General features: G+C 31.9%; 2 protein-coding genes across 2 annotated transcripts; one reads left to right on the top strand and one right to left on the bottom strand.

Moving 5' to 3' along the window:
* The first annotated feature begins 7325 nt into the window (after positions 1 to 7325).
* On the top strand, positions 7326 to 8261 carry LOC141554721 (olfactory receptor 13J1-like). Its single transcript, XM_074286960.1, has one exon. The coding sequence runs from the start codon at positions 7326 to 7328 to the stop codon at positions 8259 to 8261; it is 936 nt and encodes a 311-aa protein (XP_074143061.1).
* An 18329-nt stretch (positions 8262 to 26590) lies between these two features.
* On the bottom strand, positions 26591 to 27592 carry LOC141550163 (olfactory receptor 13C3-like). Its single transcript, XM_074280526.1, is given in 3 exon segments — positions 26591 to 26993; positions 26995 to 27232; positions 27535 to 27592. Coding segments are annotated over 3 exon segments (699 nt in total).

Here is a 27592-nt window from a genome sequence, read left to right on the forward strand (position 1 = left end):
ATATTTTGTGTTGACTGAAGAAAGTTGATGCAAAGGTATTTTTACACTAATTTTCCTTCAAGTGACATATAAGATACTCAGAGACCTCAAGGGATCTGTGTGAGAAACAGATCTGCCAAGTTCTGAGATGGGATGGAGAGAGTGAAGTTCTGCCTAGCTCCATATTCTCCAATAATATCACTCCTGTTGGGCACCAATTAAGTTTTCAAAGTTAAATCTCTGTAATTGGGTCTTCGAGACATTATCCCTGAAGCACCCCCAAAGTTTCTACGCTCTGCAAATTTCAGCTTCCAATTTTAAATTACCTGTGGGACTAGCAAAGTCCCCTTAGAGCAACAAGAGATTTGAAAGGCTTTTCCAACCAAGACCAGTTCAGAAACCCTGGAGATTCTGAAGAGACTAAAAGAGAACCACTAGCTAACTGCCCAGGACTGAAAGGTTTTTACTGCTCACATAGAACACTCTACCTTTGGCAGTAAGTTTCCTGCTTAATATATTATGTAGCTCAAAAGACTTGCTCAAGGTAACTTATGAAGTACCTTCCTTGGAATTTCAAAATATCTTATCAGGTTAAAATAAGCCTATTGCTTCTGCTGCCACATCTGTACAGTGGTCTTCAGGTTGGTGAACTAGTAATGGAATTCCCTCATCTGCACCTTCTTCCCAGATGGCTTAACTGTTTCCCACAGCAGATGTAGCTACCAGTTTTTTTCCATTGAAGGAAAGAAATCTTTACTATCAAGGTTTCTTAAACTTTTATAGGACCCTTTGAAAACTTGAGAAACCTGTGGATACCTTCTCAAAACCAAGGTTTTAAAATAATTGAAGAAAATAGTTAGAGTACAAGGTTTTTTTTTTTTGTTGTTGTTTGTGTGTTTGTTTGTTTTCTGAAAAGGATCCTTGGAAGTCTGGTGAAGCCTATGGATCCCTTCTCAGAATTCTAAATGTAGAAATTTAAAAGGAAAACAAAGTTTAGTGGAAATTCATATTGCTGAAGTACTACTTGAATATAAATGGAAAACCTGGATACAAATCCACAGACATCCTGAAATCTAACTATCAACTCCTTGGGAAGTCTATGTGCCCCAAGTTAAAAATACCTGTTTTAAGATTACACATACTAGGATGTCTAGTAGTACCACATATTAAAGTATATTATTAGGTGGTATAATAACTATCAAGTATTGTCTAAGAAATAGAAAGGTGGATCAGTGGGATATAATGGATATGCACTATGGCAATCCCATGTTCAATAAACACAAAGATCTAAGTTTTTAGGCTAAGAACTCAGTAATTTATAGAAATTGTTGGGAAATCTGAAACATAATTTGGCAGAAATTAAGTGTAAAATAATATCTTACACTATTTATCAAACTTAATACATAATCTAAATATAAAAGGAGATAGCGTATATAAATTAGAGAAGTATGGAACATATAATCAATCATGTTTATAGAAAGAAGAAGAATTTATGATTAAACAAGAAATAGGCAGTATTGTGAAATATAAAATAGACAACTTTGGTTTAACTAATAAAAAAAGTTTTGTCCAAATAAAACCAATGTAGCCAAGATTAGAAGGAAAGCAAAAAATTGGAGGAGGATTCTTTTTGTTTTGTTTTATTGTTTTGTGATGCAATTAGAGTTGTGTCTTGCCCAAAGTCACACAGCTAGTAAGTGTTAAATGTCTAAGGTCAAATTTGAATTCAGGACTCATGACTCCAAAGGCAGCACTCTATCCACTCTATCTAGCTGCCCCAGGAGGAATAATTTTATAGTCAATCTCTCAGAAAAAAAAGCCTTATGTCTTAAATATGAAGAGAATAGAATCAAATTAATAAAAGTACTACTCATATCCTAATTGATGAATGGTCAAAGGATGTGAACAGGCAGTTTTTGGAAGAATAAATCAAAAATACATATATATGTATATATATGAAAAATTATTATTTATTAGAGAAATCATTATTAGAGAAATGCAAATTTAAACAACTCTGACATACCATCTCATGCGTCTCAGATTGACTAAAATGATAGAAGAGAAAAATGACAAATATTAGAGGGAAAGTGAGAAAATTGGATCACTAATATACTGTTGATAGAATTGTGAACTGATTCAACCATTTTGGAGAGCAATTTAAAATTATAACCAAAGAATCATTAAATTATGTATACCCTTTGGATCAGCAATATCACTATTAGGTGTGTTTCCCAAAATGATCAGGAAAAAGAAAAAGAACCTATATGTTCTAAAATATTTATAACACATTTCTTTGTGTTGTCAATGAACTAAAAATTGAGGGGATGCTTTTAATTTGGGAAAGGCTAAATAATATGTGGGATGTGATTGTGATGGAATGCTATTATGCTGTAAGAAATAACAAGCAGATAAGTTAAAAAAAACATGGAGAGATTTTGCACAGATTTGCATAAAATAATGCAGAGTGAAATGAGCAAAGTCAAGAGAACATTGTATACAGTTAAGAGCAATATTATTCAAAGAGTAACTATGAATAACTAAACAATTCTGAGTAATATAATCATTCAAATCAACTATGAAAGACTTAAGAAGCAAAATACTATTCCCCTTTGAGAGAAAGAACTGATTCATGGAAGTATATAATGTATATATATATATATCTCCAATTGACCTTTAATGCAGGGAAGGAAGGAAGGAAGGAAGGAAGGAAGGAAGGAAGGAAGGAAGGAAGGAAGGAAGGAAGGAAGGAAGGAAGGAAGGAAGGAAGGAAGGAAGGAAGGAAGGAAGGAAGGAAGGAAGGAAGGAAGGAAGGAAGGAAGGAAGGAAGGAAGGAAGGAAGGAAGGAAAGAAGGAAGGAACTCAAGATGTAATTTTTAAATAAATAAATTTTTAAAGAAAAGAATTATACAGCTGCCTGGTGCTTGAATCATCAGGAAAATTTTGGCAAAATCCTATAGACGAAATTCTTGATCTAAATAAGGAAAATGGAGAGAAGTGAAGGAGTGTGATATTTATGGAGAAGGTAGTTGGTGGAACAGGAGATAAAGTGCTGAAGCTAGAGCTAGGAAGATTGAAGTTTAAATATGACTTCAGATACTTACAAACTATGTGATCCTGAACAAGTCACTTAATTCTGTTGCCCTCAGTTTCCTCATCTATAAAGTAAAGTTATAATCAGAATTACTTAATATGTCATAAGTATCAAATAAGGTATTTGTAAAAAGCAGTCTCTCTCTCTCTCTCTCTCTCTCTCTCTCTATATATATATATATATATATATATATATATGTATCTGTCTGTCTCTGTCTCTCTCTTTCTCTCTCTCTCTCTCTCTCTCTCTCTCTCTCTCTCTCTCTCTCTCCATTTATACATAGGTGTGTATATACACACATATATATTATATATTTCCTTAATAGTTCACATTTCTATAACATTTTAGAGTTTACAAGTACTTTGCTTACAACTACCTTGTGAAATAGGTATAAGTATCATTACCCCATTTTTGATTTAAGGAAGGTTGAAGCTGAGAGAATTTAAGCAGTTTGGCAGGAGACAAAATATCCACTTCAATGGTTTAAAAAAGTTATTATGAAGATCCCATGAGATAATTTACATTAAAGAGCTTTGTTACCACTAAACACAATAAAAAGGACAATTGTCTTAAAACAGAGGGATGTTTAGAATTGGTTTTAAATTATCCCCATTGTAAATACTGGAAGATAAAATGTGTATTAGAAACTTTTAGGAACTTTGAGATAATTTCACAGAGACTATTTTGCAATATTAATTGGTACTTCAAAGAAGATAAATATTCCTAGAAAATATGGATCTGGAACAAAACTCTACCATCTTCTTGAGCACATAAATTTATACACATTGTGTATATAAATTTCATATATGGGGTCCCCAGCACTTCTCAAACATTGACTTTACTACTTTAAAAAAAAAAAAAGACAACCTATTATATTATCAACATGAGTGTCAGCTCTAATTGTGCAGAATATAGTCTACCCAAGCCTGACCATCTTTTGTCACTCATATTCTTGTTCTCCTGAAAATCTTCTTCTTGGAGAAAGGGTGATTACTTGAAGGCCTTTGTTTGTGTCTTTAGGACTTAGACTAGCAGCATACATATTGCTGGAGGCTTTAATAATAAAAAAAATAATCTTGGATTTATATAGTGTTTAAGATGTACAAAGTAATTTATATCCATTATCTCTTGAGTTTTATAGTGTGTGCATGTGTTTTGTGTTTCTGAGATATCTACAGTGGTTTCTCCTCCAACTATTACGAATAAGTGTGCACACTTAGAGAGAAGAGGGATAGAGGGAAAAAGAAAATGAGAGAAGAAAAAGAAAAAGAATAAAGGAAAAATGAGAGAGGGGAGCAGAACCTTCCTTATTCTCTCTGTCCACTCATCTGTCAGGTAAGTCAGCTCATTTTAAGTGAAAAAATGGGCAGGTATAAATCAGTAATCAGTATCAATTTGTTAACATAATTTTATGCTATAAGTTCAATGTTTGAAGTTTAGTTTCCCTTCAACCTTTTCCCAATTGCAAAGTTCAGCTTCTTTCCCCAGTGCTTGGTATCTAGAAGGTTCTTAAATATTTGTTGACTGATCATGAAATGTAAGTAACTTCTCCCCTAATCTTCCTTGACACTCAAGTAGTTATTAAATTATCAATAAAACATTAAAATAAATGATGTTAACATTTTAAAAATTGATATTTAAATGTTTTCTAATAAGCTGGCCAGTATTTTAGAAAGAAATAAATTGTAAATGTGGGTAGATATTCACAATACATTTGGAGATATTGAAACATAGAACTATTTAAGTTTATGCAGAGAATGGGAAAAGCTGCTCAAGATAAGCAGAACTGCACCACTCTGTATATGCCTTTAGCTTGTTTGGGAGTGCAGACTGATGATCTGAGGAAAGAAAGGGGAACTTGGTATGCTGTTGTGTTATCCCCCAGTAGCACTGTCATGATCCCTATGCACTCATTTACCTCTTTGCTTGTACCTCTTTCAGGTCAACCAGGACTAAAACATGCTAGAACAAGGAAGTAAGTTTCTATAAGAAAATTTTAAAAATGGAAATGGGATAGGATGGAGGATGGAGGGGCTATAGAGCTAAAATGGATCATTTCTTGCAAAGAAAGGAGAATGAAGCTTTAAAAATTACATTAATATAATGCTTTAAGGTATGCAAATCACTTTGGACATATGTAATAACACTATGAGGCAGGTATTATTATTAGCCCTATTTTATAGATTAGAAAACAGAATTGTAAAAGGTTAACTGAATTGCCCAGGGTCAAAATTTTAAGTGTCTCAAGCAAAATTCTAAACCAGTCTCTTCTGTACCCAAATATAGGACTCTCCCCATTATGTCATGCTCTCTCTGTTCATTTGAAAGCAGTGTCAAAAAAAATCCTCTGTAATCATTAGCAAACTTTCCTGGCTGAGCCTTATCGGCTATGTTCAAACTTTTCTCTTTCTACATGTTCCCACTTGTATCCATATACTCTGTGCCATCTCGATCCTGATCCCTAAAGTAGGTAGCAATTGTTAGAATAGAAAAATAGATGGGAAAGTGATTTTCTCATTATTTTTTTAAATCTAGTTAATTATTGGTGATAGTATAATCAGAAAATTCAATTAAAATTAAAAAGACCAAGTTTCTGTTATCAACAATTACTGTTATCAAAGGATATTGATTAAATTTCAGGAAGAGGAGAAATAGTAGATAAGATAAATAAAAAATAGATATATATGGAAGTTAACTTCCATATATATCTATTTTTTATTTATCTTATCTACCAATTTATGTAAATACAGATAATTATTGCTTTACATAAATTCAAGTTATGTAAATTCCATTTTAAATAATAAATTCTGAAAGAAAAATGCATTCCAAAAGACACCTAACTTCACAGTTCTGTGCTCTTTCTCCCTGATCCTGCCTTTTGGTTTGGCTCTCCTTGGCCTCCCACATCTCCCCTATCACTCCCCCCCCCAAAAAAAAAAAAAAACACCAAATGCAGCAGAAGAAAGGACAGATACAGCACAGCAGGATTGAGGGGTTGGCCTAAGACCTCTGGGACTTAGAGAAGGTCTCCTGTTTTTTTTCTATCGGACAAGATATATGTCAGTCTTCTGTCTTTCTGACTTAAAGTGCCACATTTCTGTCCTAGGTTTCTACTTATCTGTTCTTCCACCTCTTTCTTCTTTGTTCTGGTGGTCAGGCTTCCATGTATCTATCCCCACCCTGGGGTGTGTTCCTCCTCCTGATCTTGCTTCTCTGTCCCTAGCACTCATGTGTTTTTGACTCCCTTCCTCTATGGGTATAAGACTCTTTGGTACCTCACTACCTCTCTTTTTCATATTTGGGGGTGGAGGAAATTCACATTAAATATTTCTGAAAGGGATACACAAGATTCACTAAATGCCAAAATTCTGTCTCACACACACACACACACACACACACACACACACACACACACATGCACACACGTTTATGAAAATCAAAGCAACATAAAAGGTTGAGAAGTAGACTAAAAAGAGTAGCAGATTTGAAGTCAGAAGACCAGGGTTCAAAAACTTACTATGATACGTGCTACCTTTTGTTCCCCCAAATAGAATTACATCTACTTTCTCTTAGACTCGGTTTACTGCTCTGTAAAATGAGATAAGGAGACTAGATGACCTTTAAGATCCTTCCCAACATTAAATCTCTGACACTAAAACAAGCAGTTTCCCTTTATAAAAAAGGCAAAAGAATCCATAAGAAAGATTCCTTTTCCTTGATCCCCAGTTCCTCAGGACCCATTATCCTCTTTGAAGTAGAATATGCTTTAAGGCATGTCTTGAAAGATCCCCATTTTGTTACCTCATAAAGGAGGGAGGGGACATCTGTGGGTGATGCTGATCTAGAGAAGGCAATTCTCCTCTAGTCACCAAATCTTTGAAGTGCACCCCAAACCCATCCTTTCTTTCTGCTAGGTCAATAATGAACCTATATTCTCTTGCCCTAAGGGCTCTTTCCTTCTAATCTGCTGCAAAGACCCAGAATGTGAAAATAAGAAGACCACCAAGCAGTCCTTTCCTTCCCTCATCTACAGTTCCCTCTCTAAATGTCCCTTATAAGCATCCCAGATTTGCAAAATTAAGGATTTGTGAAAAATATATTCACTACATCCGAGAAAACAGACAATAGATCTTTGGCCAGAGATTCTACAAAAATTTCAATAGTTCCACCATTATTTCCTATCATAAAAAAAAAAAAAAAAAACTTAAGTTGTGTCCTTTCTCCACCTCTTTGCAGATAAGAGGGAGACAATGAAATGGAAACAGTCAATGTCACTGTTATCAGTGAATTCTTTCTGAAAGGATTTTCCATCTACCCCAGATTGGAGAGTCTCCTGTTTGTTCTGTGCCTGGTAATGTACCTGATCACTCTGGTGGGGAACGGAATTATCATTGCCATCAGCATATTGGATTCTCACCTCCACACCCCCATGTACTTCTTTCTCAGCAACCTATCCTTCCTGGACATTTGTTACACATCAACCTTTATCCCTTTAATGCTGGTGAATTTCCTATCTAAAAGAAAAACAATTTCTTTCATTGGCTGCGCTGTGCAAATGTGCCTTTCCCTTGCCACAGGATCGACAGAATGTATTCTGCTAGCCATGATGGCATATGACCGCTACGTTGCAATATGCCATCCTTTGAGGTATCCTATTATCATGAACAAGAGAGTGTGCCTTGGGATGGCTGCTTTCTCCTGGATCTTGTCTTTTCTGAAATCCATTATGGAGACTGTAATTGCAATGCAGATGCCTTTCTGTGGACACAATGTGGTCAGCCACTTCACATGTGAAATCTTGGCCATCTTGAAGCTCATATGTGTTGATACCAGCCTCAATGAAATTATCATGTTGGTGGGCAGTATAATTCTCCTACCTATTCCAGTGATGTTGATTTTTATATCCTATATTTTTATCCTTTCCACCATTCTGAGGATGAATTCAACAGAAGGGAGACATAAAGCCATTTCCACCTGCTCAGCCCACTTAACTGTGGTGATTATATTCTATGGGACAATTATTTTCATGTATATGAAACCCAAGAGCAAAGAAGCTCAGATTTCAGATGAATTATTCACTGTTTTGTATGCTGTGGTGACTCCTATGCTGAATCCTATCATCTACAGTTTGAGGAACAAAGAGGTGAAAGAGGCTGTCAAGAAAGTACTGAAGAAAAGTTACTTATCATGAAGTTATTTTTGGATATTCTGTTTGAATTAATAACTAGTAAAGTAAAAGTGAGGATCCTTTCTTACACAGGTGTAAAAGTTATGAATTGGACTTGCTATTTCACTGATACAGGAAATTTCCAGATAAGGAAATTCCCTCTATCTTTGCATACTAATCTTAAACCTTAATTAGCTGAAAGAAAATCATTCCATCAGCTAAGATTTGAGACAGACTTTCTCAACTGAATAATCTTTACTAATTTCAAGTTCTCTGGCATATTACAATCAGAAATCACACAAAAATATTTCCAATAATTTCACTCCCCAAAGTTTGCAACTACAGATGATTTCTTCACACTCTTTCCACAAGATTTTTATTCTGATGAGCAATCTGTTCTTGCTAAGGTTATAGAGTTGAATAGGACCATATAGGTCAACTGGTTCAAAGTCCTCATTTTACAATTGATGAAACTGAGGTACAGAGAGATTAATGACTTACCTTAAGTGACATAGTTGACATAGTGACATTCAGCACTACCACCCATCATTTACAAATATAAAACAATGATCTGTGTAGGATATGGGTCTAGTCACTTTGTGATGTGAGGTTGTGACCTGCCTAAGGTCACAAAAATAGTATGTGGCAGAGTCAAGACTTGAGCCCAGATCCTCTTATTCCAAAACCAGCATTTGCCTTTGAATAATTATTATTTTTCCTTTCCCTGATCCTTTAAACACCAGAAAAAAACAAGCCATGGTATAAGGGACATATTTATCTCTACCTCTTAAAATAAGTGATAAACCTGAACTAATGCAGTTGGAGTATCAGTAATTAATATTTGTACTCTGTGAAAAGATAATCTCCTTTCATGCCAAAATTAAAACCTATTGTACCACATCAAGACTCTCATCGTACTTTTTGTCCCCTGGTATTTCTGTACTCTTACTTAACATGTTCATTGCATACCAAGTTCCACCATTTCTCCCAAAGTTTTGTGACAAAGACATCATTTCATATATATATATATATATATATATATATATATATATATATATATATATATATACACATGTATATATACATGTATGTATGTGTATATATATGTATATATACTGATTATAGAACTGAGTTAAATTGATAAATAAAATAACAAAGAACTGATGAATGCTGAGTACAAACTGAAGTATAATTTTCTCACTTTATTTTTCTTGCTTTTTTGGAAATATGGTTAATATGAAAATATGTGTTACGTGATTTCACATGTATTTGTCTTTTCATCTAGCATGGGAATATGTGAGAGGGTAAAATACACTGCAACTCAAAATTTTAAAATAAAAGAATATTAAAAATATAACAATAAATTTTTAAAATGAAGTAAAATCTAAAAACAAGCAAAATATACTGACCTAAATACAAATGACTTAAAGAAAAGAAAATAATGGCTTTTTAAAGATAAATGGGCCAAATAACAAATCATAGAAACATTTTTTTCTCTTTAGAGAAATGATAAATAAGACAATAAAACAACATAAAAAATTTCATGGGATATTTTAAGCAGTTGTATGAGGAAAACTTATCTTCCTTGCAAAATATTTAGAAAGTTAAAAAAGAGAGAAATAATGAACTCAATATAATTGTAAAACTAGAAAGTAAGCAGAATTCCTTAAAAAACACAAAATTTAAAAATCTTGAAAATTAGAGGAATAATAAAAAAACTTTTAAATAAAAGTCTATAACAGATAAACTCAAATAGGTAAATCATCAGCAAGCATGAACTATGTGCCACACATGCTGATGAATGCAACCCACTCATTGCTTACCTATAAAACAACTGGTAAGATGATTTATTTTTAAAAGAAAGAAAACTCAAATTACAAATTTCAAAAAGGATTAAGGGAGATTTGGGGATCTGGAAGCCCCATAAAACTGGGATGTTAAGGTGATAGAAACAATTGTAAACCATATAAACTGGAAATTTAAAGGAAATAATTTTCTACATAGTACTTAAATAAATCATAAAAAAGGAAATAAAATCAAAGAGAACATAAAAATTCCAACAGAAGAAAAAAATTGAAGAAGCCCTAAATGAACTATCACATTTTAAAAATAATTTGTCCTTTACATGTGATTTCTCTTAAATATTTACAATGCAATTAATATTCAAAAATTGAGAAAGAAGACATTCTCTCAAATTATTTTCACAAGACAAATAGGTTCTCATATACAAACCAGAAAGAAAGAAATTAGAGGAAGAAAATTATACATTAATTTCACTACTGACAATTGATTAAAAATTTAAATAAAACCTTAGAGGCTATGTTATATATGAATATATACATATACAACATTTATATATGCAATATTTTATTAAACATGAATATATGTATATATTTATGATTGTTATATTTATACCGAGACAAGAATGACTCAACTTTAAGAAAGTATTGAGTAAAATTAACTATAAAGATTAAAAATGTAATGTAATATGTGTTATGTATATATTACATATAAATATAAATTAAATAGAGATAATGGCATGATTAAATCTATAGGAAAAGAAAAGATTATTAAAGTGATAATTATGTTAAAATCCTTTCTAAAAAAGCGCAAGTGTTAGTAGACCATTCTTAAAATATCAAAAGCATTTATCTAAAATCAAGAACTGGTAGTATTCTTAAATAAAGAATGCTAGTCAGTCCCAGTCAGAATAAAAGCAAAGAACTCTCTTCATTACTATTTGATAGAGTACTAGAAACATTTTTATTCCCAGAAAAGGCATGTAAATCAATTACTATATGATTCCACCTATTCTTGTGGATTCTCCTGACTAAAACAATCCCCTTTTAGAATCATTGCCAGACAGACAGACACACAGACAAATATATAGGTAGAAAATATTTCTATTTTAAATTATATTTCTTGAGAGCAGAGCTTATCTTCCTTTTGATATTTTTACTCCCAGAATTTAACACAGTGTCTGGTTTGATAATATATGCTTTTTCATTCATCCAACTCCTCACTTTGTCTTCCTAAAGTACTTGCAAGTAATATCAAGGAAATTCATCTCTCAACCATTTTCTTCTCTTTGTTGCTGATAATATGACAATGGTTTTTGTGAATTTAGTTTCCATCTAGCTGCTTTCCTGATGCTATTACTTGTTCAGTTTATTACCTGATTCTATGAAGTTTCTCTTTTTAATTATTTATTTTGTTCTGAACTTAAGGAATAAAACAAGTATTTACATAATATAGCATAATAGAAAAAATGATTGTACATAAAACTGCAAATCTTTTGTGTAGAACTATTCCTTTTAAATATATAAACAAAGATGTCATGTAACTTTTTTTTTTCCTTCCCTTCTCCCCATGCCCTAAAGATAACTATCGTTATTCACAAGTGTGTGTATGTGCATGTGTATAATAGTTTGTGTAGTAAAGCCATTTTATACATACTTCTATTTATCAATTTTTGCCCTATACACAATGAGTTTCTTTATTTGAGAATCTGTAGAAATTTCCCCTGAATTTCTTGCTTTTCTTCTGATATTGGCTATATTGGTTTTATTTATGCAAAACCCTTTTAATTTGATGTAATTGAAATTATTCAATTTATACCTATACTTCTTTCCAATTCTTGTTTATTTATAAATTGTTTGCCTATTCATAAATCTGATAATGTTTTATGTTCCTCAAAATTTTCTTATATCTAAACTTCTGTAATTCATTTTATCCTGTCTTAGCATAAATGTGTAAGATACTGATCTATGCCCAATTTCTGCCATACTGCTTTCCAGTTTTCCCAACAATTTTAACCAAATAATGAATTTTTATCCCCAAAACTTAAGTTTTTACATTTGTCAAATACAAGGTCATCTATTTATTTTCTGCCAAAAATAGCATATCTACTCTGTCCCATTTATTTACCTTTGTATTTCTTAGCCAACACCAGATAGGTTTGATAATTTGCGCCTTAAACACAATTCAAGATCTCGCACTGTTAAACCCCTTTCCTTCATTTTTTTAAGTTCCTTTGGTTTTCTTGATTTTTTTGTATTTTCAAATAATTTTGGATTGTTGGGGTTTTTTCCCCTAAGTCAGTAAAAATGTTTTTGATAAAGTTAGTGATAATTAATTAGGTAAAGTTTTTTATATTTTTATATTATATTTTATATTGACTTCATGCTGGTTAATATTTCTCCAGTTATTTAAATCTCATCTCATTTGTATATATTTTTTTAGATTTTTATTCATATAGTTTCTGTGTTTGTTTTGGCAGGTACATCTCTAGATATTTTACACTGTCTAGAGTAATTTTAAGTGGAGTATTCCTTACTATCTCTTCTTTTTTTGTTTATGATATGTGGAAAGGGTGATGATTTATATGGATTTACTCTATATAAATTTTTTTTGCAAAAATTATTTCAACTAACTTTTTGGTTGTCTTTGAGATTTGCTAAGTATCCTACTAACTTCTACAAAAAGAAATAGTTTTTATTACTTCATTTCTTATTCTGATTCCTTCTATTTCTTTTTCTTCTCTCATTGCTTTTGCTAGGATTTCCAACACAATACTAAAAAACATTGGTGACAGCGGGCATCATTGCTTCACATTTGAATTTATTGAGAAGGTTTCTAATTTATCCCCATTATAAATAATGCTTCCTGATTGTTTTGGGTAATTTTTAATCTATTTTTAAAAAACTATTTATAACTATATTTTCAAGTGTATTTAGTAGAAATGTGTTTTATTAAAAGTTTTTTCTATGATATGATTTTGATATGATTACACTTTAAAAAAATTTAATGATATAATCAATTATATTAATAGTTTTCCTTATATTAAAACTTCCCTGATTTCATGATATAAATCCCCCTTGGTCAAAATGTATAATATTTATAATATATTGCTGTAATATTTTAGCTTATATTTTCTATAATTTTTTCATAAATATTCATTGATGAAATTGGTCTATAATTTGCTTTCTTTTTCATTTATCAGGTTTGTAAATCAGTATCATAATTGTTTCATAAAAAGAGTTTGGTAAGATCCCTTATTGCCCTATTGCTCCAAATAGTTTATTTAATATTAGAATTAGTTGATCTTTAAATATTTGATAAAATTCCCTTGCAAATCCGTCTGGCCCTAATGCTTTTTTCTTAGGAAGCTCACTTATGACCCATTCATTTTTTTCTAAAAACTATCTTGATTCCATTTTCTTTTCTGCTAATCTAGGCAAATTATATTTTATAGTCTTCCATTTCGGTTAAATCATTAAATTCATTGGCACATAATTGAGCAAAATAATTCTGTATATTTGCTTTAATTTCATCTTCATTAGTGGCATATTTACTCTTCACATTTTTAGTACTAGTAATATTGTTTTCTTCTCTCTCTTTTTTAAATTAAATTATCTAATGATTTATTTTATTGGGTTTTTTGTAATACTAACTGCTAGTTTAATTTATTAATTCAATTGTATTCTTACACTTAAATTTACTCATTTTATCTTTAACTTTTAGCATTTCCAATTTAGTGTTTAGTTGGAGGGTTAATTTTTCCTTTTTCTAGTTTTATAAATTAGATATAATCACTCACTTATGATTACTGCTTTTATTGTATACAATAGATTTTGGTATGTTGTTTCATTATTGTCATTCTCTTTAATGAAATTACTTATGGCTCTTATTACTTGTTCTTTAACCATCCATTCTTTAAAACTGGGTTGTTTAATCTCTACTTAATTTTTTCCTTATGCTTCCATTCTCTTTTATTAAATGTAATTTTTATTGTATTATGGTCTGTAAAAGATGCATTTAATATTTCTGCTTTTCTGTTTTTAGCTATAAGATTTTTGTGCCCTTATATATGGTCAGTTTTTGAAGAAATATCATGTTCACTGACAAAAAGGGACATTATATTCTATTTTCATTCACTTCTCTTCAAATATCTATCATAGCTAGCTTATCTAAAATTGTACTCTCTTCTTTGAGTTCTTCTTAATTTATTTTTGGCTAGATTAATCTAATTCTGAGAGGGGAAAATTAAAGTCCCCTGCTATTATAGTACCACTATCTAGTTCCACCTTTAATTCATTTAACTTTTCTTTTAAAAAGTTGGATGCCATAACATTTAGTGCATATATGTTTAGTAACAATATGCTTCATTTTCCATAGTGCCTTTTATCATAATGTTGTTTCCATGTTTATCTCTTTCAATTAAATATTTTAGCTTTGGCTTTTCCTGATATCATGATTACTATCAGTTGAGGCATAATATATTCAAGTCTCAGTCTCTTATTTTAACTGTGTGTGTATCTCACATTTTTAAATGTGTGCCATGTAAGCAGCATATTGTCAGATTCCGATTTTTAATTCATTCTGCTCTCTATCTTGTTTTATGGGCTAATTCATCCCATTCACATTCATGTAATCACTAATTGGGAATTTCCCTTAACCTATTTTTCTTCACAGTCTTTCTTTTTTACTCTATCATTCTTTTAGTTTACTTCTAACTACTACCTCCATAATCCATACCCTTTAGAGAATATTTCCCTTATCCTCTCCCCTAATCATCTTATTCTTTATTTTATCCATCCCTCTATCATTTCCTTCCTTATGCTCTCCTACTGTTTTATTAAATTTTAATCTACACACCCTTCTAAAAAGTCTTCCCATCTACACACCCTTCCAAAAACCATTCCCTTGCTCTCATTTTTTTATAAATTTAGATGCTAGATGTATATTTCTTTTCTTTGATCTGATGAGAGTAAGATGCCAAACCTATCAGCTCTCCACCTCCACCTATTCCCTCTACATCAATTCTTCTTTTTGCACATCATTTGTATGAGATAATTGTTCTTTACCTTTTCCTACACAATTTTGCTTTTTTAAAGAATCACTCATCATACTAAGCTTAGCTCTAGTCTTTTTTCAAATTATCCAAGTATTAATGACAGTTTACTTTAATGATGTTTATATTTCAAGATGTTATATGAAAAATTTTCCATTAAGTCCCAGTATTTTTACTACAAAAATCTGAGTCTTTCAATCCATTGAGTATCCTTTTTTCTTGTTGTTCAGATTATTTTAAATTTGCTGAGTATGTTTTTATTGGCAACCTCAGTTCTTTTGCTGTTCAATATATACAGTTTCAAGATATCAAGGCTTTTAGCTACTGGGTCTTATATAATTCTGATTGTGACTACACAGCATTTTAATTGTTGGGATTTTTTCTTGTTGCTTGGAATATTTTTTTCCATGAACTGGGGGTTTTGAAACTTGACTATGATATTCCCATATGTTTTCATCCTGCAATCTCTTTCAAGTGGTGATCAGTGGATTTTATTTTTTTTTTGTATTTCTACTTTCCCCTCCTGTTCTAAAACTTCAGGTCAATTTTCTAAAATTATTTCTTGAAATATTGTATCAAAATTCTTTTTTATTGTGGCCTTGAGGTAGTCCAATAATTTTTATACTTCTCTTCTTGATTCAATGTCCAGATCTGTCATTTCTTATGAGATGTTTGATATTCCCTTCTATATTTTTTCATTTGTTTGATTCTGTTTTATTATTTCTTGGGATCTTATAACATCATTCACTTTTCCTTTTCCAATTCTAGTTTTCAAAAAATTTCTTTCCTTAAGATTCTGAATCTCTTTTTTCCATTTCTCTTCATAATTTCTTTGGTTTTCTTGTATTTTTCTTATTTTTTTTCTAATTTTTCCTCAATCATTTTTATTTGATTTTTAATGTTTTTTTTTAGTTCTTCCAAAAATTCTTTTGTGGCATGTCACAATTTAACATTGCTCTTTGGGGTAGGAGAGACTTTTTTTTTTTTTTTGCTTTAGCATCTTCCACTGATCATGAACTCAGGTCTTCTCTATCTCCTTAGTAGTTGTCTATGATTGTGTTCTTTCATCTTTGCTTATTTTTTTTATTTTGTTTTAATTCTTGGAAGCTTCTTAATATCATCACTTCTAGGCCCTGGACATAAGGAATAGTAGCTCTGACCTCAGGCCCTTCTTACTGTTATTTTTCTGAATTTGTTCTGCTCTCAACTTTGGTGCTTTTCTTCACAAGCCACAGTTAAGTCTCACAGCTATACTGTGCTGGAAATTCTCCTGCTCCCTGAGGACCCTCTAGTATCTGTAACCTTCAGCTACCCCCTCTTGCCTTGAACTGAAACTAAGAACTCAGCTTTCCTTCAAGTGCCCATAATCAGTAGCATCCTCAATCCATTAAGAATTCCTAGGCCTGAGGATGAGGCTACCTTCCAGCCCAGCTACCCCCACTGCTAGTTGTTCCCCTTTCAATTGTAAATGAATGTTTTTAATCATATTCAAAATGATCTGATACTTATATTTTTCATTTTAGAATTTAAAACATAATTTCTTGCTTTAATAGTATTTTGCTTTTCTTATAGATAAAATTATAGTTATTTAACATAGTAGAGGTGGGATATATATATATATATATGACAGTAACTACTAAAAATAATTAGAATGCAAAATGATGGAGAGGTAACTAGACATGTTATCTAGATACCTAGCTAACCACCTAGATTGCTTAATACTCCATATTAAAAGAATAAAACCATTATAAGAAGAACAAGGTTAGAAATCGAGTATAGAGTGCAACAACATTGCAAGAAGAAATCTAGAAATTAGCCAAATTAAAAAAAAAACAGTTTTTGTGAGAAAAGAAGCCTTAAATTATTAAAGGAACATTCAGTCTTCAAGTGAAATCTTGATATCCTAAAAATTATGTCTTGAATTATAGATTGTCATACTAAACAAATGATTACTTTGTCAAACTAGACAAAATAATGGTAAAATTTATTTGAAAAGGAAACAAGATCAGCAGAACCAGAAGTAGTATTCAGGACCTGATTCTAACAAGGAAGAAATAGCAGATTAATTAAAAATGAAAGAAACTTTGTGAAGAAAGTGCTGATTCAATCATATGTTCTATGATAAAGGAAGGAAAGGAATTCCAGGGACAAAGTGATTTGACCTCTAGATTCAAAGAAATTATATTTCAAAGGACTCATAGAAAATTAGTTAACGGAGTTAGAAAACTTTCCTGAATGAAGTTTTGAAGATGAAAATATTCATTTAACCCAACTTCAAAATGGAAAGGGAGAGAGGTAAAATAATATTTAATATAGGATATCAGCATGGGCAGCCCTTGTGGGCCCCAAAAACAGAAGTGAAAGTCAATTGGGTCAATTCTGTCATGTTAGAGACTATTCTGGACAGGGAATTATGCAAGAAAAAATGTTTATCCTCAAATTCAAAGAAACTGAGATATACCATTTTCACAGATGTAATTACCAACAAAAGTAGAAACCCCATAAAGTGAATGATGAGAATCCCCCAATAAACAAAACATCAATAATATCAATATAAAAATCCTTAATTAAAGCCCTGAAAACCAGCAGATAAATAAACAAAGAGGATTTCAAAAATAAAAAGGAAGGATAATAGTAAGTATTCAAAGAGCTTAGGAAACTTTTATTTTAAAACAACTGAAAGTAAACAAATTCCTGATAAATTATGGGAATCCATAGACTCCCAAGAAAGCATAGAAGAACAAAAATAAATTTTATAATGGTTCAAAGAAGAATTAAATTTATTTTTAAAATGTAAGTATGAAAATAGGCCTGATTTAGAATTTTAAATGCCTACTATTATAATTATAGTAGCAGATTAGGAAAAAGTTAAAATAGATTAACTCCTTTAAGGAAGTGATAGATCTAGATTAGAAATTTTAAAAAATGTTAAAGTAGAGAAAATATAACAGAAGAAAAGCAAATATTAAAATAGCATAAGTTATATGAATTATATAAATATTATATTATGTAATTATATAAATATAAAGTATAAAAGACTGATCATAAAAATAAGATATATGAAAACAACATGAGGATTGTGTTTCTAAGAAAATCATGAAAATTGAAAAACTTGAATAATATATTGCAAAAAGTTATACGAGAAAGCTTCCCAGAACTTCTGAATATAGAGAAAAAAGAGACTTCACCTTGGAGAATCCAGAAATAAACTCCAGGGGGGAAATGTTATTTTGAACTCTGAATTGCATAGTGATTAAAATAGACTAGTTCAATGACAAACAATAAATACGGAAAATTTTGAAGGCAAAATTCAGTTTTGGAAAATTCAAGATCTTCAAATAAAATTTCAAAAATATTAATAAGGGAAGGGAATGGGACTACAGATTTGAAGAGTTTCCTAATACTGCCAGTAACTTTTGAGTAACTGTTTGCACTTATTACAAAGTAGAGTACTACAGTAGGACTTGGTGGGAAATGGGAATTAAAATGAGAAATATTTCAATATTAAAAACTAAAGACTAATAAAAGTTTAAAAAGAAAGGAAGATAATTTTTCCTCTGAATGGCCTTAAATTAATGGGACAAAATAGCTGATATACTCTCAACTTCCTAAGGAAGAGCAGGTCTTTTCTCTCCAAAATAAATAAATAAATAAATAAATAAATAATCAGCAATCAACATAGATACTGGGGGAGGAAAAAGGCTCAAATAAAAATATTGAGTATAATTGGGCATCTGAGACATTGCCCCAAAGGTTTCAAAAAATTACTTTCTGCAACCTTAGGATACTAAATTGCTCAGGGATTGAAAAACTCCCCGAATGTGTGAGAAGCAATAAATAATAGGTACTTTCAGAAGATAGATTATATAGTTTATTTGAAGGTAAGGAAGGGTGAGTCAGGTATAATGAGAACAATTTTCAAAAATCATTTATTTCATACTAGAGTATTAATTTGATTATTATGGAAAGTGACATCAATAATTTCTCTAGATGCATATGAACAGCTAAGGAAACATATTACCTAAATAATTACTGTCCTACTAATATTGTATCTCATATAATGTCCCAAGTTGTAGCTTCACTTCTCTGCAGTATGATTATTTCTATTCTCACCCTTAATTCTTTTGAGATTTCGATCTATGAATTCATGGACTTTGAGCTAATTGAGATGGTTATGCTATCTGACAAGATCATCCTCAGTAACTGCTTTCTTTTCTATCTCTTCCTGCAAAGCAGCTAAGATCACAAGGAGAACAATATTTTTCTTCAGCTTTGGTCTTTTCATCAGAAATAGATGAAATTCACTAGTATCATTGAATGTCCATTTTCTTCCCTGAAAGATAATGCTTGTTTTAGCTGGATAGCTTATTATTGGCTATAATCCAAATTCCTTTGCCTTTTGAAATATCAGATTCCAGGCACTTTGAACCTTTAAAGTGGAAGCTGCTGGGTCCTGGGCAATCCTGTTTGTGGCTCCTCAGTATTTCAATTGTTTCTTTCTGGCTACTTGCAATATTTTTCTTTGGTCTAATAATTCTGAAATTTAGCCATGATATTCCTTGGAATTTTCATTTTGTCGTCTCTTTCAGGAGGTGAACTGTGAATTCTTTCAATGGCTATTTTACCTTCTGATTCTAGGATATCAGGGAAGTTTTCCTTAATGATTTCCTACAGGATAATGTCTAGGTTCTTTTTTTCTTCATAGCTTTCAGGAAGTCCAATAAACTTTAGATTGTCTCTCCTAGATCTATTTTCCAGATTAGTTGTTTTTTCTAAGAAGTATTTCTTATTTTCTTTTACTTTTTTTTCACTTTTTTGTTTTTGTTTGACTGATTCTTGAAGTTTTATTGAGTCATTCACTTATATTTGTTCAATTCTAATTTTTAGTGCATTATTTTCTTCAGTTATATTTTTAGCTCCTTTTGTATTTGGTCAATTGAATTGTTTTGTTCATTGCATTTTTTTCTCCATTTCACAAATTCTGTTTTTCAACAAATTGGTATCTTTTTCATATCTTTTTTTGTATGTAGTTATATGGTTTTTCCATTTCATCAAATCTATTTTAAGGAGTTTTCTTCAGATAATTTCTGTTTTTCCTTTTCTTTATCCTCTTGCAAAGGTCTCATTTTCTTTCCCCATTTTTCTTCTAAGTCTTTTAAGATTCTTTTTAAAATCTTCCAAGAAAGCCTTGTGATATGGGGACCACTTCATATCTCACTTTTGGGCTTCATTTGCAGTTGATTTGCATTCAGGAACCCCAAGATTTTAGGTCTGTTGTTCTCTATTTCTATAAAAGCTATCTATGGTGAGAGGTTTGTTTTTTTGTTTGTTTGTTTGTTTATTTTTATAAGGGTTGAGGTCTGGTTTTGATGCAAAGGAGTATCAACTGCTTTAGTTTTAGTTCTGCTGATTTCTGGTAGTGGGTAATTGTTACCAGGTCCCACATTCTTTCAGGGCTCAGCAGTTTACAATTTGCCTTTTGTAGAAAATTTGCTAACACCACCTTGCACCAAGAGTAGAGTAGCCTAAAAGACTCACAGAAGATTCCCTGGTGTGGAATGCTTTGTCTCCTTGTCCCACCTCCTTGCCCCAGGCTCCCTGTGCTGTGGTCTGGGCTTGGTAGACTGTCCCCCAGACCATTTGAAACAGATCTGTTCTGAAGTTCTTCCAAGGTATTTTCTTATAGAAATATGTTGACTCCAAATATTTGTGAGTTTAATCACTTCAAAACCAGTTTAGAGGCTTAATCTACTGTTGGTTTGAGAGAAGGTCAGAGGAAGTCACAGAAAATCCTGTTTGCTCTCTGCCATTTTGGCTCCACTCCCTTGATATTATATAATTGAATTGTGTTCATGGCTTATGTTGACCATTTGCTCTGATTATAGAAATTTGCTGTCAGAGGAAAATATAGAGATATGATTATACCACCATCAGAACTGGTTCTTTGGGCCTCAGCCTGGGAGCATACATATGACAAAATAAAGCATCCTTAGTTCAATTGGATATTCAATTATAATGTTCTATTTTATGGTCAAACTCAGGAATAATCAGGTATATTCTTATTTCCAGATACAGACCTCCACCTGTTCAGGGTCACATTTCTCTTAAGTGGTGGGTTATTGACAATAATCAGGCAATCAAATTCAAAATTCAAAAGGATACCAGTAACAGTCCCAAGACATTCTACTTCTAATAGCAATTCTAATTGCAATTTAGGGCTAGATAAATTATTTCTTACAAGTTTTCCAAAACTTACACACATAGGAAATTTTTTAACTTGTTTTATATGTTTAAATTCATCCTGATGCAAAGGATTAATCATTAAACATGTCCATAGACTTAGGTCTACAGAAACACCTCATTTCTTAGGGCTGATGGCCTTGCTTGCCCTGATGGTTTTAAGGAAACTGGCAAACTTACAAATTAAAATGAGTTGACAGAGGCCCCAGGGAACAGGCTGAGGTTCTTGTTGCCCACCCCAACCATTCTTAGTGTTTTTATGGGCTATGCTATTTGATACCTTCATAAGGCTTTTACCCTCCATCCTTGAAGACAAACTGATAAGGTTTTCACCTTCTCTCTCTTCTTCCATACATACCAATTATCAGATTTAGGTTTAATGTGATGGCAATAGCTCCAAATAACTTAGTTAATTAATAGCCAAATAGTCTTAGTTGTAATTTGCTCTCAATTTTCTAGAAACCATGAAAATATCTAATTCTCTAAATTGCATTTACAAAATAATATAAAAATATTTAGCAAGGCTAAATAAACTTTCCACCTTCTTTTAGTTGACAAATCTATTCAGTCCCCAAGCTGTTAAGCTAGTTAATTCTCAGGGAGAATTTCCATTCCCTTAAATAATTTTCCTTTTTATTATATAGAAAAAAACAAGACACTCTTTTTTTTATTGAGATAGAACAGATTTTAAAATTTATTTAACTTTACTTCATGAGTTTTCCCAAATTTCAATTAAATGTTTCAGACAAACTGGATTGTCATTTGTATATTTTCCAATTCATGCAAATCATTTCTCTTTTGTAAGCCAGGAAAAAATTAAGATGTCAATTTTTTGTGACTGGGTTCTGAGAAGTCTGACTCTAGATAACTCAAAAGCAGGCTGGTTTTTGGCAGTTTTTTTAAGTAGCAGTGAACTACTTTTCTGTTTACCTAAATTTAGTGCAAATAGATTACAATTTACATATCTCTTTATTGGGCTTTGATTAGAGCTCCTTTAAAACTGCTTTTACTCTCATCTCAAATTTAACAAATTTCACTGAATTATATATATTTTCTCCTTCTTATCCCTTCTTTTAGTCAGGGAAGGAGAGAAATATGAAGAAAGAGAGATTCTATGCACTATCTTCCTAGGCCTAGTGAGGCCTTAATTTAGTTGAATTTGTTTAGTTTAATTTACATACACCCCAAAATTATTTATCTCAACATTGGCATTGTATGTTGGTCACATCTCAAATCCCATATAAAGTTATCAAATATAAAGCAATTTTATTCAATAAAACAGTTAACATTCACATAATATGCTTTATGCTAAGCACTTTTGCAATCATGTAATCTTCACAACATTTTTAGTTATCTTTATAAATCGGAAAACTGGGCAGAGATAGAATAACTTGCCATAAATTACATAGCTGATACATTTCTGAAATTGAAACAGAGAATGGTGGATTTCCTGAAAACAGAAAACAGAGGCTGACTGGTTTTTTTTCATCTCACACTGCCATGCTAGGTGATGCCAGGGGCACCCAGATTCTTTCCAACCAGTTTCTGGACAGAACCTGCTGAAGGCTGGGATGACTGGTGCCAATATTTCCTTTGATGGTAGTTTTAAATGCCAGGACTCAGGGAATGCTGAACGTGGTGCCTGACCCCCACTGTATTCCCCTAAGCTAAGTTGGGAAGGTACAGGTTATATGGGGTCTCCATGACTTTTGCTGCTTTCCCTACAATACTTTAGTTTTCTCTTTTATCAATCTGCTCTGAGATGAGAGAAATTAACAGAGAGATTTGGGCTATATCAAGCTTATTAACAATCTTTACAACTGATATGCATTCAGGGCTCCTAGGAGAGGAGTAGCTGGGTAATCAGGGTTGTAGAGAGAGGCCACCCTTAAACTCATCTGGGGTGCTTTCCCAATGGAGTAATAGAAGACTCCACATAAGATAGAAGTCAAAAAAGAGTTAGCAAAAAGCTGCTATTTTCCTAATTATTGTTTTGACTAATTGTCAAATTCCTTAGTCATATTCTCTCAAAACCATCTCATAATTTTGATTAGCTAACATTTTTTGCAGCCCTTAGCTTGACCAGAACTGGGATCCACAAGAAAAAGTTAGATTATTTCCCTTTTAAAAATGAAATTAAGAAGGTTAAGAAATCTTTCCAAGTAACAAAATCTAGCTCACGGAACAAACATAGCACAGGCATTTTACACTGACACAGACACAGATATAGACAAAAATGACATGGAAGAAAACTGTGACAGCTTTGCAAAAACCATAAATTTGAAAAATAAAAACAACTACTCAGGAATTAGCATCATGTAAATATAAACCATTCTTTTAAACAAATAGAAATTTAAATAATATTAAAGGAATTTTATTTAACAGGACTGGGGCTGTTTCTGTGTTATGTGTTAACCACATAAACAGAAAATTTGCTATCTGAAAAAATATTAAGAGGTTCTTGAGCAGTATACAGTACAGTAATAATCACATATAACTCATTAAATATATTTAGTAATAGGTAGAATATATATATAAAGAGGCTGATTGTTTATTAATAACATCTGTAAATGCCATCTATTACTTGCGGTTGATATTCAGATTTCTTTTTGAATTAGAGTTAGAATCTCCTCTTAAAAATTTGAATAATTTTGCCAATTCATGTGTTTCAAATTTCAAGTACAGTTTTACCCAATAAATATCCCTCAATTTTTGATGATCATTTAGAATAACTAAAATATCCCTTTTAATTTTTATTTTAAAATTGGCCTACAATCAATGATAGATTGAATCCAGAATGCCTCTTTTCCTGTACCTTCAAAATCTTCACCACCCCAAATTTTTAAAATTTAGTTTAATTTTATGATTTTGTTAGTTATTATTAATAACTTTGCTATTTTATCACCCTTTTTAAAAAAAATATCGTGGTGAGGAGTGGCATAGCAAAGAATACATATTTTCCCCCAAAAAAATCAAACTCTATTACTTCAGAAACAATCTTAAGCCTTAGCATTGCCCATGAATTACATCCCAAAATAAGACCTAGCATACCAGAAGGAACTAGACCTAAAACTCTGGTGGGGAGAGAACATATTCCATATTATCAGAAATTCAGTGTGATACCGCAGCAGAAAAATCAAAGCCAATACTTCTTAGGATAACATGCATTAAATCTTGTACTGTCAATAAGTTGGATTTGAGGTATTGTTAACAGGCACTACTTGAGAAAGATTAGCTCCCATTGAATGGTTCTCAATATCAAATTAACTTCTCTATCATGCTGAGAGGGATTTTCAGAAGCCCAATATCTGTCCTTCCTGCATTTTAGACCTTATAAGGTTTATCTGACGAATTGCAATGAAGTACAACCTTTTGAGTAATATTATTTTTTCTCATATTAGCCAACTGTCCAAAATTGTAGCATCTATGAGAATTTGAAAAAAATTTAGATCATAAATTTTGCTGATTTAGTACAACAGCCATTATTTCTGCTTGAAAAGTAAAGGTCCCAATATTCTAACACTTTTGAATCATTTCTACTAAAGACATTTTTGGGTTTTCCCCAGCTAATATTTTCTTATAATTGACATTAGCATTTGCAAAAGCAATTGTTTCAATAAAATTTAAGCTACCTGCAGGCTGAATTTCCATAATTAAGCAACTGACAAAGTCAGCAAAAGTGTCATTAGGTCCTTGCTACCTGAGAGATTTTGCCATATTCTGATTCAATATGTGTACTATATTGGTATCAGGTGAACAAGGATAAATCTTATAAATTTTCTTTGTTTTATATTTTTATATCTTTTAATTTATATATCTTATATATCTTATAACTGATTTTTATATTCTATACTTCATTTTTATCTGATATCTAATATGTTATAACATATTTTATCTTATATTTTATATGTGATATCTTATATGTTATTCCTCATGTCAGCCTGGTGATAAATTACTTATAGTGATAAATTACTTTTAGTGATCACCTCTTGCTTACTTTATCTTCTTTCTAATGCAAATTACTTTCCCCACTTACTTTTATTATTAAGGGTACTCTCCTGCCAGGACATCTGAAGTCCCTGTTCAAAGCAGTACTCCACTTTACAGATAAAGAAATTGAAATTGAAAAAATAACTTGCTCAAATAGCTGGGAAATATACAATGTGGAATATAAACTAAGATCTTCCTTATTCTAGGTCCAACTCTCTCTTCATTGAATTGGATAGCTGTCTGATTAGTTCAGATTGTGTTATGATTTGATTTACTTTACCTTTTAGCATTTAAATTAATGAAATGGCTTAAACTAGTTACTGACTCCAAATTCAGTATTTATTGCACTACATCAAATTCCTTGATAATAGGACCTGTGTTATATTTAACATTATATACCCAGAGGCTAGCACATTGCCCAGCATCTAGTAGGTTCATAAGTATTTGTTGAATTGCATCAGTTCAGTTCTTTGAAAACATATTTAAAGTCATTTTCCACTCATTTATATGAACTTGAGAATTTATTGTGTATTGTTCTAATTTTACTTTGGACATAAATATCTGTATCTTGTTGTATATAAGTATCTGTATAACAAACCATTCCCTTAGTATTCTTAAATAGTACCTTTATATCCTGCAACTCATGAAAAATATAGGGAAAATGATCTTTTCTTCAAGGCTATCAGCATGAAGGGTCATAAGTTAGTCATGTAGCCAACAGAGTTCTGTGAATTGAAAATAGAAAGATCAAATACTTTCCTGTAACAAAGATATCCTGTAGCAGCCAACAGTATAGAAATTCAGAACATTGTATTCCTATGGAAAACTACTCTTTTAAAATGATTTCTTTCAGAATATGGAGGATAGAAAAATAATCATGCATATTTTCAAATGCTTGTTTGCTCAGGTTTGTGAAAAATTTAATGGCAGAACTTGCAGACTAGTACTTTTTTCTGAAGTAGGATGCTTTATCCTAATGAAAAATTCTGTCAGTAGGAGAAGTACAGTATTAGACATATGTTAAGATTTAAAGGCAGGCTGAGGGTATACAGGTATATATTTCAAAGATATTAAAAACATGAGAATAGTTTTCAATCCATCATGTGAATTTTCTTTTTGTAGACATGTAAAAAGAATGTAAAACATAAATACTCTCCACGTACTGATTGATGAAGTAGGTTCTGGAGACATAAATTCCTTAAAAGCCCTTATGAATGGATAGATTAATATCAATACTGATTGGAATGTCAATGAAACAATGGCGCATGCTTCAGATTCTACTGGAGAACATCACTTTTTTCACTGCTGCCTTGACTTCCTTGTTCCTCAGACTGTAAATAATGGGATTCAGCATTAAAGTCACTGCACTATAAAATAAAGCAATCAGTTTGTCTAAATCTGAATCCTTTGCCTTGGGTTTTGAGTACATGAAGAGAAGGGTTCCAAAAAATATGATGACTATAGTCAGATGCGCTGAACAGATGGAAAAGGCTTTCTTCCTTTCTTCAGCTGAGTTGACTCTCAGAATGGTAACAAGGATAAACATGTATGAGATGAAAATGAGCAACACTGGAATAATTGTGATGAGTACAACTGCTACCATCATGACAAAAGTATTGAGAGAAATGTCCACACAGATCAGTTTCAGAACAGTCAGGATTTCACCAAAAAAGATCAATGATGCCATTTCCACAAAAGGGAAGCCTCAATGCAAGGACTATTTGCAGTAATGAATTTACACTTCCAACTATCCAGCTCAGGGTTGCCAATTGCACACAGACTCTCATCTTCATGATGATTGTATATCTCAGAGAATTGCAGATGGCCACGTATCTGTCATAGTCCATCATGGCCAGCAGCACACACTCTATTTCTCCCAGGGTATGAGTAAGATACATTTGTAATGCACAACCTGAGAAAAATTGACCAACATTAAAAGCACAAATGAGGATGCAACAACAATATCCACAAGAAATACATGGGGGTGTGAAGGTTTGAATCCAAAAAACTCAATAAAATGCATGAGAAGATACCCAGTAAAATGACCAGATATATCCCCAGGCACAACACAAAGAAAACAATCTCAACATTGTGATGCTTAGAAAGCCCCAGCAGAATTCCAGCACAACAGTCCGATTAGCCTCATTCATTCTCTTATCCCTCTTAGTCCCTCTTAACTCAGAAAAAGACCCAGGACATTCACAAACATATTACTCTTTATGGGTAAGGTGTCCAAAATAGGTTTAGATCTGATCGCTTTCTGCACCCCCAT

This window comes from Sminthopsis crassicaudata, chromosome 1, assembly GCF_048593235.1.
Source record: "Sminthopsis crassicaudata isolate SCR6 chromosome 1, ASM4859323v1, whole genome shotgun sequence".
In the NCBI taxonomy this organism is placed as follows: domain Eukaryota; kingdom Metazoa; phylum Chordata; class Mammalia; order Dasyuromorphia; family Dasyuridae; genus Sminthopsis; species Sminthopsis crassicaudata.